The sequence below is a fragment of the Alosa sapidissima genome, chromosome 9 (assembly GCF_018492685.1).
Source record: "Alosa sapidissima isolate fAloSap1 chromosome 9, fAloSap1.pri, whole genome shotgun sequence".
NCBI lineage: Eukaryota > Metazoa > Chordata > Actinopteri > Clupeiformes > Clupeidae > Alosa > Alosa sapidissima.
In genome coordinates, this window is record NC_055965.1 from 18,946,790 (window position 1) to 18,961,059 (window position 14,270).

Below are 14,270 nucleotides of genomic sequence, written 5' to 3' on the forward strand. Positions count from 1 at the left end.
CGAGACCAACGCATTTTTTATGTTCATATAAAAAAACAGACAACACATAACAACAATAATAATAAAATGCTATGTTGACTGGCATTATTTGAAAATGACATCCCATGGTGCAATGCAAAGATACTGCCGTCAGAGCCATTTATTTATCTCTATGGCTCTGCTGCCGGTGAGTGTCTGTAGGTCAGCATAGTCCATATTAAGACGTTAAGACTGCTCCTCTAAACAATTCCCAATCTAGCTTAGTCTGTAGGCCTAACTGTTGATTATTAACTGGGGTGATATTAAATTATGAATATTAAAACTGAAATTTTTTTATGGTCTTGGTCTCGACTCGGTCTCGACTCCTAAAGGACTCGGTCGCGACTCGGACTTGCTTCTTCAAAGACTCGGTCTTGACTCGGACTCGACTGTATTTGAAAACCAACAGACTTGGTCTCGACTCGGTCTCGACCCTTCAAAGACTCGGTCTTGACTCGGACTCGGCATAGGCGGTCTCGTCCCCATCACTATGGCATGGTTATATGCTCATTGAGCTCAATGCAAATCAAACCAGCTAATAGACTAACTGAAATAAAACCATGCTAATCTCTAGTATAACCTAGTCTCCAAACCTGACACACATCTATCTTAACCCAGTCTCCTTACCCCTGCTGCTGCTAGTGCAGCCATCTTTATTATTTCCCAGTTTCCAAAACAAAATGTGATTTCAGAATTTGAACCTGGGTTTTGGTTTTGGCCGCATGTGCATTTGAGTTTAGATTTTGTTTTTTAGTTTTGTTTGTTGTTTGAATTTGACTGAAAGTGGAGCTTTCTTTCTCTCTCTCACTCTCTCTTTCTCTATCTCTCTCTCTCTCGTACTTTCTCTCTTTCTCCATCTCTCTCTCTCTCTCTCAGATCACAAACAGTAAAGATCTCTGGAGTCTAGGCACCCTCATCGCAGGTGTTCCCTCGGCGACCATCAACAGCATCAGCGCCTCAGAGATCCTCACAGCCGCACAGTCCCCAACACTGGTCAACAACCTCATGACCGCACCCACCATCATCCAGCAGACATTCGTCTCCAAAGTATGTGTGTGTGTGTGTGTGTGTGTGTGTGTGTATGCGTGTGTGTGTTTGTACATGCACGTGTGTGTGTGTGTGTGTGTGTGTGTGTGTGTGTGTGTACACACACATGGATTCCTATTTTAGCTTCTGTGTATTACTCCTGACTCTGACTGTACAGTAAGTGTTACTCCTGACTCTGACTGTGAGCTCCTAACTGTCTTACCTTCCCATTTCAAACTGCTGTTTTAAAGGCAGTTGTCAGGGTACTAATGAATAACCCTACTAATGTTGAGGACTAAGCCATAGGCATTTATGTTTATGTACATTGTCATGAATTGTTCCTTTTTATTGTTTTGTTTCCCCTCTAGATCATCTCTGTCAGCTCAACGAGCAGTTCCATCATAACCAACGTGCCCAATGCCTTGGCAACACAAATCCCAAGGAACTTCCTGCAGGACTTTACCCAGACGACAGAGGTGGTCACGACACTGAACCAGAAGACCTGGACACAGAGCCAGGTACCTCACAAGCCATGACCAACATCCTGGATTCTCAGTACTCTTTGCACTAAAAGCTCAAAGGCCTTTTTTCGATCAAAAACTCAGCCAAAGTGGAAATTTCCCAAAACTCTCAGTGTTTGCATGTGGACAGATTAAATGGTGTTTTGGGATTATGATTCTTAAAGATAACCTGCTACATGTGGACACAGCAATAGTTACATTATAATAATGATCATGATAATAATAACAGTAATGCTATGTTATGGTGTTATGTTGTTATTGCTATCTTGAATTATGAGCGAGTTCATATGGTGTGGTGTTGGTAGAATATACTGGAACTGTGATCTCATGTTCAAAGCAAACATAAATTAGGGTATCCTTTTTATCTTGAGTTACGGAGATATTCTGAATAGAGTCATTGTGGACTCCACTTCAGAATTGGAATGAGTCTTGTTTTGTTCAAAAGTGCGGAGAGATTAATCTGATTAGCTCATTAATCTGATTAGCACCATGAAGCTCCTTAGTTATTCTTCCCACCAATCATAACCACCATTCCATGTTTGTTTTGTTTGTGTATTTAATTTTTCCACAGTCTGTTCTCATCTTTGATACTGTTGCGACTGCCGTGGAAAATGCAAATGAGTGAGTAAAAAAATAAAGCATCCTATTCTTTACCATTCATCTGTTACTTGTCTGTTTCCGTCCAACACTATGGTAATGGTTATGGTTCTGTTCATTTCCATTCTGCGCCATGATTACATGTCTGTTGTTTGTTTCCATTCTGCGCCATGGCTACATGTCTGTTTCCATTCTGCGCCATGGCTACATGTCTGTTTCCATTCTGCACCATGGTTACATGTCTGTTTCCATTCTGCGCCATACAGTAGTTACATGTCTGGTTGTCTGTTTCCATTCTGCACCATAGTTACATGTCTGGTTGTCTGTTTCCATTCTGCACCATGGTTACATGTCTGTTTCCATTCTGCACCATGGTTACATGTCTGTTTCTGTTCTGCACCATGGTTACATGTCTGTTTCTGTTCTGCACCATGGTTACATGTCTGTTTCCATTCTGCACCATGGTTACATGTCTTGTCTCTTTCTGTTCTCCACCATGGTTACATGTCTGTTGTCTGTTTCTGTTCTGCACCATGGTTACATGTCTGTTTCTGTTCTGCGCCATGGTTACACGTCTGTTGTGTGTTCTGCACCATGGTTACATGTTTGTTGTCTGTTCTGTTCAGCATCTCGTTCCAAGTGCTGCAGGGCTTCACCTGTACCCGTGTGCAGACCCTCTCCAAGGTCAAGATCAAGAGCCTCATTAGAGGCTGCAGGAGGCGCAATAATCTCAAGCTCAAACTCCAGCAGACACAGGTACACAACTGCACTCACACACACACACACACCAGACGCACGCCATGCATACACAATCTTGTGATATACACACATGTATATGCATCTATGAACAAACATACACACGCACACTAATTCATAGCCATGATAGACAGGCAGATACACAGAAACACAAACTATTGTATTGATATGACACAGCCACACTGACATTGCTCAAACACACACACACACACACATTACAACATGACAGTAAAAGGATGTGTTTATGCTTTTCCCTAGTTGACTTGCATGTACTACCAACTGAGAGGTGAATCGGATGCCGCAGACTATTCTCTCTACCCTGCAGATATGCTGCTGTACTACGAGTATGTCACATTACCCCCCCCCCACACACACACACACACACACACTCCCCATGGAGAAAGTAGGAGCAAATCACCTTATGGTTATATTCATTTAGAATGCTTTATTAAAAACGCTCACCAACACAGAAGCTCACATGGTCTAATGTGTGTGTGTGTGTCAGTGCGCGCGTGTGTATGTGTGTGTATGACTCCTAACCATTTTGTGTACTGTGGCCAACATTTTCTGATTTAAATAAATATTTTGATCTGCCAAAAAGCCATTGTTGTAAGGGTGATAGATCAAGCTATAGAATTAATTGGTGTCTCTCTCTGCACATATCTATGTGTCTGTGTCTGTCTGTCTGTGTGTGTGTGTGTGTGTGTGTGTGTGTGTGTGTGTGCATAGTTATTCCACTGTGAAAAACTGTAAGAACTACTTCACTGAACTGGGCTTTGCGGACTTCACTGTTCTCACCGGTGCCTATGAATCCTACCAGACAACGCTTGTCAACAATGCCAAAACCTGTCTGGTAAGTCAACCAATGCCAAGACACACACACACGGATAATTTAGGTCTTTAAGCAGGAATTTAATTCACTAATTAAAGAACTTCCACTATTTTTTTCTTGTTGAGGTTTAACAAAAACAAAATCAAATACAAAACAAACATTAGTGCACATACAGGTACAATGCTCTTAATTGTATTTTCGTTTCAGGGCATCACCGGGTTTAACATCAGTGCAGCGAACATCAACATCCTCGGCAACATGGTGTGCCTGCTGACTGGTTCCTACGTGGAGAACTCTGACCCCTCCATCCTGGAGAAGCTGAAGAACTGCGACGACCTGTCCACTTCCCAGGTCACTGGCATGGAGACACTTCTCCTTTCGGGCAAGACTAAATACGGGTACGGGATACAGGCACACACACACACACACACACACACACACACACACACACACTCCTTCGGGCAAGACTAAATACAGATACGGGATACAGGCACACACACACACAAACACACACACACACACTCCACACTCCTGAGGTTAAGGTGGAGACTAGAGAAGAATTTGTCATGCATGTTGTGTTGCACCTAAACATAATTCACTATTTAAAGGTGGCAAATGCGGAAATAATAATAAAGAAATAAAACGCTTTAATGTGTTGTCCATTTGTCCACTGAAGTTAGCTAACGCTGGACCTGCTCTCTTATACTACTAGATTGTACCGCATGTGGCCGTGTATTAAATGCAATCCGAGTTATTGGATGAGAGTCTGTGGCTGACTATATATTCCACATAGCTCCTAGGTACTATATGTGGTTTTCTTAATTCCAAATGTTAAACAATAACTAAAACATCAATTGAATTCATAAAAAAAAAATGCAATTCTGACAGAATAATAAAAAAAAACTAGAAATGTAATGCCAGAGGAATTACAATAGTGGATGGAAAGCTGCTGGCTTAATGTTGGTGGGGAGATTCCTGAAAAAAGAAAAACATTGAATCGCTTAATCTTTGAGTTCATACAAACCCTTGTACCAAAAAACGTTGTGTGTCAGCCGTCCTTGAGATATCACACTCAAGGTGGATTTGACCTTGTGGCACGAGCACGAAAGCTGGCCTTTGGAAAATGTAGTTCAGAGAAAGCCTAATTGTAGCCTATGCAATGCAATAGGCTACCTGCAAAACAGGGCTTTCAGTTGGTGTTAATGACTGCTCATTGTGCACCCAGATAACAATTAGTCATTGAATCTATGTTAAATCAACATTAGGCTACTTTGTCAATGTTAAAATCATTGAATCAACATCGAACTGCAACATTGATTCTACATCTCTTTTGTACCCTTCATTAATATTGAAGCAACGTTGAAATTCTAACTACAGACAGGATTTCAATGGTATTTCCACTAAAATGAATATTGAAACAATGTTGAAAGTAGGCAACAACCAAACTAAAGATCAACGTGATTTCAATGGTATTTCAATTGATATTAAACCTCAGTAAACCACTATTAGCCTATCTAAAATATTGGGAAATTCATATCCTGCTTTATCTACAGCCAGGATAAATTTGGCTAAGCCTAGGTATGTCTGGGTTAGCCTACACAAGCTTGCATAAATAACCATTGACAACTTATCAGTTAAGCAAGTGCATTTATGCACTCTTCATCTAGAAATTCACGTGTGCTGTGCTTTCCTGCCATCAGTAGCATCTATCATCATCAGTAGCATCTATCATCTATAGCAGTTGCAGTCAGCCTGATCCTCCAGTAGCAGAGTGAAGCGGCATCTAACAGAAATAGAAGCGGGGGAAAAGAGACAGAGTTGTTAGATAAATATGTTAAACTGAACAACAAACTAACAGCTAAGCCTACAATCAAGTCTTTTTACGCCACAACCTACCACTCATATAAACGTAGTTTAAAACGAAGACTAAGTTTAAGCCAGTCGTTAAAAACAGACTTTACATAGATACTCCATTCGAATAGAAAATACAAATTAATTGTAATTTACATTGGGTGTGGTAGAAAAACGTCCGTTTTGTCGTAATTTGTTGGATGAAGCAGACACCAAGAACGTAAACTGTCTTGAAGAGAATTGAGCAGTGTGGTTCAAAACCGATTAATTACAGGATGTGTGGGACAAGGGAATTGTATGCAGGTGGACCCGCACCTGATTACTTTAATACCCTTCTAAATGACCCCCCATTGTGATGTCATACAGAGAAAAATATGTTTTTTTAACCTTTTTAATCCCCTATTTCTCAAAAGTTATAAACTTTAAAAAAAATGATAACTCTCTTGTTCAACTCCAGACCTACACAACGGTTATTTCAACATGTCTGTACGTTAAGCGGTTAGAGCTGCATTCATTTTTGAAAAAGTAAAAAGAAAAGGTTATAATAAGAAGAAGAAGCCAGGAGATTTCAAGATTGTGGATTCCATCCACTATAGACCCTTTCAACAATAAAAACAAAAACAATGCTTGAACGTTCTATTTGGTTCCCAGTCTACTTCCTCTGCATTAAGATAACATATGGAATGTTAAAACGGAAGCCTTGTGGGGCCAACTATGATGCTGATAATAGAACTCTCTTGAAAGGGTCTATAAAAAGCTGCGCTTCTGACGCTGGGCTCTCCCACCGTAGTCACTAACATTTCATGGAGCCTCTTATGAATTATTATCTAGTATTTTTTATTTATTAATTATTATTAATTAATTAATATTTTTGTTTGTTTGTTTATGGTACCACAGCGTTCCATCAACATGGACACGGGAGACTCCTTGGGATCTGGACCCTCTGTTTCTGTACTTCACGTCCAATCTGTGGAAGGAGATGAACAGGGTAAGTGTGAATGTCCAGTGTTTGTTTAGCAATAAGCCACCGACCCGGCGTGATAACCTGCTGAGGTGGTGGAGAAGAGTTCTGCTCTCCATGCGCTTTCTCAGTGGCTATTATGGGCTGGATATTAGAACATTTACATTAGAGTTCGGGTCAATCTGAAATTCCTCAGTGAGTATTATGGTCTGTATGTTCAAATATATACAAAACATTATCTGGTCTGGCTGTCAACATTTCAGCTTGGTCTTGAAAGAAGCCACCAATAAACACTAAAAAAAAACACTGTAACTACTGTACACTGTAACTTGTAAACTTGTGCAACTGGTAACACTTTATAATAACTACACACAATTCATCATTTATTAAGCCTTTGTTACTTATTAGTTAATGGTTTGTTCATCATTAGTAATTTCTTGTTCATACATAATTTATCATCAGTAAAGCATTTGTTCACACAATTATAAATGGTTTGTTCATAGTAAATAAGCCTATCAAAAAATATGTTTGTAAGCAGGGGCGGAGCCAGACATTGTAAACATTCGGGGCTTAGCCCATTTAATTTTTTTTTTAAATAACCCCCTAACTACATAGTTCTCAGTAAAAATGTCAAGTTTTTTTTGCCTGAAATTGCACTGTGCCTATTTACAAGGGCATTGTTCCCACCTCTTTTGCGGTCAACCATCAAGTGCTGGACCTCTATAGAAAGCTGAGAACCTGTAGCTTTCGTAGGAAGCAGTCAAGATAACTGTGTGATGTACTGACAAAGAGCTACAGAGGCTAGAATATAGTTTTTTCTTTCTGCCGGATTACAAGCATCTCTGAACTGACCACATTTCAGCCCTCTAGGTCACTTAATATCCCTTAGAAACACAACTAAGCCCTAGCAACCAGCTGTGTGCAAAAGTTGATCAATATAGAATGAAAATATGAGTGCTTTAGACTATTTTATTAGATTATTTGCCAAGGTATGCCCATGCGTTTTGTAAAATGCCTATGGATACTCCCCATAGGACTTTTTGTTATCCAAAATGCATACTGACAATCAAATGCACATGAACCCCTTTGTGTAGAAGCATAATCCTGGTCTCAAATGAAAGGTAACACTTTGAGGTTTCTTGTGGACTATTTAGATTGTATGTCAGGTGTTCTGATATAGACTGACTACACAAAATATGGAATAATTACAAAAAAAGTCTCTATTTTTGCATTTACTTTGTTGGTTCAATGAGTGTGTATAAGATAGACTATACATCTGTACAACTAATATTGGATAATACAACATGAAGATTCAATTTCTATGGATTCTTGTGAATATTTCAGTACCCAATATGAGGCATCTACTTATTGTGCTGCAGCTACACTGCAGCCAGAAGTCAGGGTATCACCAAAAGCGGAGGAGGGGGAGGGGGACATTTTGGATCAAATTTAATTGAGACATAATAAAAATAATCTCAGAATGTAAAGCACTATACAGATTGTACATGAAAAAAAGTTGTCATTTTTGGATTCCCAAGAGTCAAAGCTTTGAAATGGTGTATAACATTACTATGCTACATAGCAATATGGTGCATACAATTGATTTAGAATGTTGGGGGGAGGTGGGGGAGGGGGGTAACCGTCCCGCCGGCGGGACACTGAAAGTTATTTGGCTAAATAATGACTTTTAGTGAATTTTGTGTAAATTAATGGACACATTGAGACTTAAAAAATGTGAAACTAACATTCAACAGATTCAAGGTATCTGACTGGCACTACACTGTGACACAAAATTATAGTTTTGGGTCTTTCAAGAGGCAATATCTGTTCATATCTGTTTAGCATGTACTTGGTTTGTATATTATAGTATGTATGGTTTGTATATTATAGTATTTGTTTATTTTCATTAGGCTATTGTTTGATATGACATTATTGTTTATTATTGCTATTCTCCTTCTTCCTCTTCCCTGATCTCATCTGTGTGACAAATATATAGAATATCTTATACTATAATATACATAATATTATGATATAATTACAGTATGGCCAGTCATCATGATACAAGGGTATTTTAGAAGGAATGCATTATCATCTTGACATAGGCGTTTCTAAATTATATTAATTTTGTAATTTAGCAAGATTATTCATAGGTTTCATCAGGCCCCTTTACACAGGTGCATAAAATCAAGCACCTAGATTATGAATGCAGACTGCATGGTGCTTGATTAACACACTTATGGAAAGGGCCCTTTCCTCTCAATATATCATTGTAATGTTTTTTTTTTTTTTGTTAATAATTAGTTAGGCAGCCAAAACAACATAACATGACTTTTATATTTATGTGGACTCTTGGATTATAAGATCTGTGGTGGTGGATAGGATATCAACAAGGTTTTAAGGTAGGCTTATGCAACATATGACACTGAAAAGTTGACATGGGCAGATAACTGTTAATGGTTTTTTCTGACATTTCAAAACAGTGTAGCCTAATTTATTACAAGACGAGGATCACTTTGTTTTGGGAGCTGGAATTTCTTATTCTGCAGTAGGCTTAGCTAGCCTATGAGAGTATTGAATTTGCCTTTTCCACCGACGAACGAGGACATTTAACGTTAACGTTAAGCATTTAGGGAGCTAGCCAAGTAGCCTAACGTTAGCCTGCCTAACTGACAGAAAGCTCTTAACGTGAAATCACCAACCTGAAACAACACCATCCGTCAGTTCACTGGGCGATGCTGTTGCTTGAACGGAGCTGGGTGGTCTTTTGAAAAACTTTCTAATATCCATAACGTTTCAACAACATGTACACAAAGTGTTTTATCACAGACTGTAAAAGTGACAGACTTCTGACAGAGGCTTTTTGGAACACCGAAGCCATGACGTAGCGTTGTCAAGGCAGCATTTTCACTGGATCTAAACAAATTAATCTAACCATTGAAATCACCATAGCCCAGAGACCTGGCATAGATCGTGTAGCAAGTCAAATTATTTTTCAATATTGGGCTTTGAAAATAAGGGATATATTTCCTCAGTAATAGAGCATTTGGTGACATTTATAGAGAAACCGAGGGGAAGTTATATTGGAAATAAGAGTTGCCGGGAATTTAAAACACTAAAAAAAGATTCGGGGCTTTTGAAAAAAGATTCGGGGCTTAAGCCCCCTAAGCCACCCCCTAGCTCCGCTACTGTTTGTAAGTACATAATTTATACTTAATAAGTAATGAAGCAACCACTTATAATGAAATCATTTTCTTATTATAAACCAGTTGCACACTATTACAAAATGCTTTGTTCATCATTTGTAAAGCATTGTTCCTATGTTAATTCTCATAAATAAAGTATTTGTACACACAGTTATAAATGATTTGATCATAGTAAATAAGCCTATATCTAAAATATGTTTATGAATTATTGCAATAATTGATGAAGTAATATTTCCATTATTTAACAGTTGTTACATACACATGCACTAATGATTAGTTAGGGTGAGGATACATATTTTATAAACCACTTCCTAATACTATAATTCATGATTAACTCAGGAGTGGCTAGTTAATGATATTTTGTGAGCTTGTCTAAAGTGAGGACTTTCTATGCCTTGCAACACATTTTCAAATGAGTTGTAAAGATTACATTCGTTCATTTAGCAGACAAGCGATGTACACGTCAATTAAATTGAAAGTCATTGACATAACAGTGAAAGCCAGGAATCGAACCCCCAACTTTTGAGGCTACTGCATGCTAGTCCAGTTCCTTATCCACTACACTACATTGGCCCAGATAGAAACCCCTACAACTATGCAAGAGTTTCTGTTTTCTTCTACTACACACTGTTATTAAACATCTGTAAACTATTATTAAATGCTGTATTCTTCATTTGTAAAGCATTGTTCCTACATTAATTCTCATCTGTAAATCATGTTTACACTCAGTTAAAAATGGTTTCTTCATAGTAAACACGCATATCTATATTATATTTTTGAATTGACTGTTATAATACCACTGGGCAGAGGTAGTGTAGTGGATAGGGAGCCAGGTTAACATGCAGTAACCCATAAAGTTGGGGGTTCAAACCCCGGCGTCCACCAATGTGGCCTTGCCCTTTAATTTCATTGACATGTGTAAGTCACTTTGGGTGAAAGTGTCGGCTAAATGAATAAATGCAAGTGTACTTTATAACTCATTTGTAAATGTGTTGCAAGGCATAAAACATCCTCACTTTAGATGAGCTCACAAAATATCATTAACTAACCACTTGTAACTCCTGAGTTAATTATTAATTATAGTATTAATCATTAGTGCATGTGTATGTAACAACTGTTAAATAATGGAATCAAAAACATATTATTGCATCATTTATTAAGTTTTAACAATAATGTATGAACTTATTTTAGATATAGGCTTATTTACTATGAACAAACTATTTATAACTGTGTGAACAAATGCTTTACAAATGCTTTACTGATGATGAATTAGAAAAAACTAATTAACTAATAAGTAACAAAGGCTTAATAAATGATTAATTGTGTGTAGTTATTATGAAGTGTTACCGTGTAACTTGTAAACTTGTGTAACTTGTAAACTTGTGTAAATTTCCAAACTTGTGTAACTTGTAAAATTGTGTGAATTTGTGTCTGTTTATTCACCACCTCCGCAGAGGGAGGCCCGCAGATTCATAAAGACTTTCATCAAACAGCTGAGACGCCAAGGTGTTCCCAGGAGAAAGATCCAATACATAAAGAGAGAATTCCAGCAGGCTCATCGAGCCAAACGTGACACAGGTGAGTAGACATGCTTGCTGGGTGTGTTTATGCCTGACAATTATTTATTTTATTTTTTTGTTCATGAACACAGAAATGACACAGCTTTTTTGCAACACTTAAACTTTCACAATATTTAAACTCACAATACTTTAACTTTATCCACAAAACATTATAAACACATGTATTAAAGGTTATGAAATATTCGTAATGCCTTATAATGATTAACATAAATCTACAGTATAACAATTCAAGTTCAAGTATCGCAAAGAAGGTAAAGAAAGCTTATTTACCTCTTGATAATGGCAATGATGACATCAGTGATGACATTACAGAGGTAAAAGAAGCTTCATAATACATTGCAATACTTCAAGCTGCAAGGGCTTATGTAGTAACATCATAACACGTCATTAGTGCAGTCATAACTCTGTATAAATAGGTATATATACTTTTATGTCAATCATTATGAGGCTTTATGAACACTAATAACCCTTTGTGAATGTGTTTGCTGAATGTGAATGCTTTATGGATACTGACTTAATGTGATGTGTTAGGCTACCACTTTTTCTTCGTCCAGCCAATCCAAATGTTTCTTTACAAAAATCAAAATCATTCGTAAAAACACAGCAACAGCAAAGTCTTTATTAGAACATTTTGCCGCTCCCTTCAGAGCTTTGTGGTGTTTGAGCTGTTTATTGAACTCCTGAAACCGTCAATTTCTCTGTAGCCATCGAGTGCACTGTTGGAGCCATCACCCAGATCCAGATCAATGATGACGCCTTCCCCATCGACTATGACGCCACACAGTTCAACGCCTGCTTGAGCCTCACCGTCCTCAAGGACAATCTGCCAGAGATCACAGACAAGATCGATCAGGACGACTACCGTCAGGTCATTCTGGAGAAGTTAAATCAGGTAACTGCCGAAACAAGATGGCCGCAGATGTAGAAACAAAATGGCTGTTAGATCATCAGCAAGGGAGCCATTCTGTGAGGCATACTGTACAACCCTTCTTCCAGGGTGGACATTGGTTACAATAGACAGTTAGTGCATTTGTTCAAGTTCATTTTTAGGGCTATTCTGTATATGTGTGTGTATGTAAGATTCATTTAGTCCCTCAACCCTTTTCTCCGTTTCGTTTTGTTTTGTTTTGTTTTGTTTTGTTTTGTTTGTTTTGTTTTGTTTTTGTTTTCTCTCACCCAGGCCTACCCAGATGGCCTCTCAGACGACGTGGTCCAGATGCTGGGGCCTGTGTCCCGTAGGGCGACCACTGATGACATAAGCAAGTGGAACATCACCAAAATCGACACTCTGTCCTCTTTGATGAAGACGTCGGATGGAGACTGGTCAGAAAATCAGGTTAGTGTACGAGGCCGGTACTCATTGTTGAGAGGAACTTTAATGTACACACACACTAATGGATACACACTTGTAGAATGCTTATACACAGCTAATGTAATACACACATTTAATAAAACACATTGACTTAACATGTTCTACATATATTAAATAAAATAAAAAAACACATTGCCCCGCCTCCCTCTCTCTCTCTCTCTCTCTCTCTCTCTCTCTCTCGCTCTCTCTCTCTCTCTCTCTCTCTCTCCTTAGACCAAAGCCATCATGACTAAGTACTTTGCTGCGTCGAACAGCATTGACAGTTCGGTTCTGAATTCTCTGGGCGGTTCTGGTGTGTGTTCCCTGGGGAGCGGCGTTCTGGAAACCATCACCTCCAGCAGCCTGCAGTGAGTATTATGGGCTGGACTGGATAGTAGTACATTTACAAAAAAAGTTTGGATCAGTGACAACCTTCTTAGTTTTAGCGAGCATTGAAGAACATTACATAGAAGAGGAACAGAGATAAAAGAACCTTTATGGAAAAAGTTCTGTTCAGTGAGAACCTTCTTATTAAGCGTTTTCACACACAGTAGTTATAGGAACACAGTTATAGGAACAGTCCACTTCTAAATCAGTTCTACTAACTGCTCTCCCCCAAAACCCGTTTTTCATTTGCATTCACAATGGTAATAAGAACCAGTAGGAAGCTGTAAGTGATGTAAGCATGTAGAGTATTATGGGATGGTATTTTAGAACGCTGATGTTGAGAACACCAGTTCTCATCTGTGCTAAACCTGATCTTCCTGACTCCAGGCAAGCAGATGCGCTGCCCGTCAGCAGCTGTAGCCTGGACAAAAAGAAGGTCCTGTTCCCCATTGCCCAGGCCGCCTTCATCAATCAGACCAGCACCACCAAGAGGTCAACCACCACGGTCACACTCGCGCAGTACCAACTCATCCAGTCCTACCTGGGTATGGCCAAACACACTGTTCTCATGTTCTTGTGTTCTTTTTTTCCCATGTTCTTTTATTCTCATGTTCTCATGCTCTATTATTCTCATGTTCTTTTATTCTCACTTTCTTGTGTTCTTGTGTTCTTTTGTTCTCATGTTCTCATTTTTCTTTTGTTCTCCTGTTCTCATGTTCCTGCTCAGGTGGTGCCACCGAGTCCTTTGTACGAACCCTGGCCTCCTCCAGTGTCAACATGGATATTGACACCTTCCTCGGTCTAGACCAGAGTGTCATTCAGGTGAGTGAGGGACTGCATATTCAAAAACACCGAAGCACATTTTTACGTACACATTAATACACTATACACTGACACACACACGCACGCACACGCACACTCCCCCAATACATATTCTCAAACAACATACACACACACACAAACACACACACAAATACCGTATTTTCCGGACTATAAGTCACACTTTTTTTCATAGTTTGGCTGGTCCTGCGACTCAGGTGCAACATATACAGTGGGTCCCAGTTAAGTTTGGACGGGTTCCTTCATGAATCACGCACCCCATTTTCTCAGCAGAAATGGCACAAACTGCAGTTGACACAAACAACCACAAGGTGTCACTTGGGAGTTCTGCCACTACTATTTTTGAT

At 38.9% G+C, this 14,270-nt stretch overlaps 1 protein-coding gene across 1 annotated transcript in view; it reads left to right on the forward strand.

Moving 5' to 3' along the window:
• The window catches only part of mslnb (mesothelin b), a 290,146-nt gene that overhangs the window by 258,698 nt on the left and 17,178 nt on the right, over positions 1 to 14,270 (forward strand). Inside the window, exons 215-228 of the mRNA XM_042103582.1 lie at positions 895 to 1,065; positions 1,413 to 1,562; positions 2,137 to 2,186; positions 2,789 to 2,918; positions 3,177 to 3,262; positions 3,648 to 3,771; positions 3,958 to 4,148; positions 6,499 to 6,589; positions 11,220 to 11,343; positions 12,050 to 12,237; positions 12,526 to 12,681; positions 12,931 to 13,064; positions 13,471 to 13,628; positions 13,811 to 13,905. Coding sequence (XP_041959516.1) covers positions 895 to 1,065; positions 1,413 to 1,562; positions 2,137 to 2,186; positions 2,789 to 2,918; positions 3,177 to 3,262; positions 3,648 to 3,771; positions 3,958 to 4,148; positions 6,499 to 6,589; positions 11,220 to 11,343; positions 12,050 to 12,237; positions 12,526 to 12,681; positions 12,931 to 13,064; positions 13,471 to 13,628; positions 13,811 to 13,905 — 1,848 coding nt within the window. The remainder of the gene's footprint in view (positions 1 to 894; positions 1,066 to 1,412; positions 1,563 to 2,136; positions 2,187 to 2,788; positions 2,919 to 3,176; positions 3,263 to 3,647; positions 3,772 to 3,957; positions 4,149 to 6,498; positions 6,590 to 11,219; positions 11,344 to 12,049; positions 12,238 to 12,525; positions 12,682 to 12,930; positions 13,065 to 13,470; positions 13,629 to 13,810; positions 13,906 to 14,270) is intronic.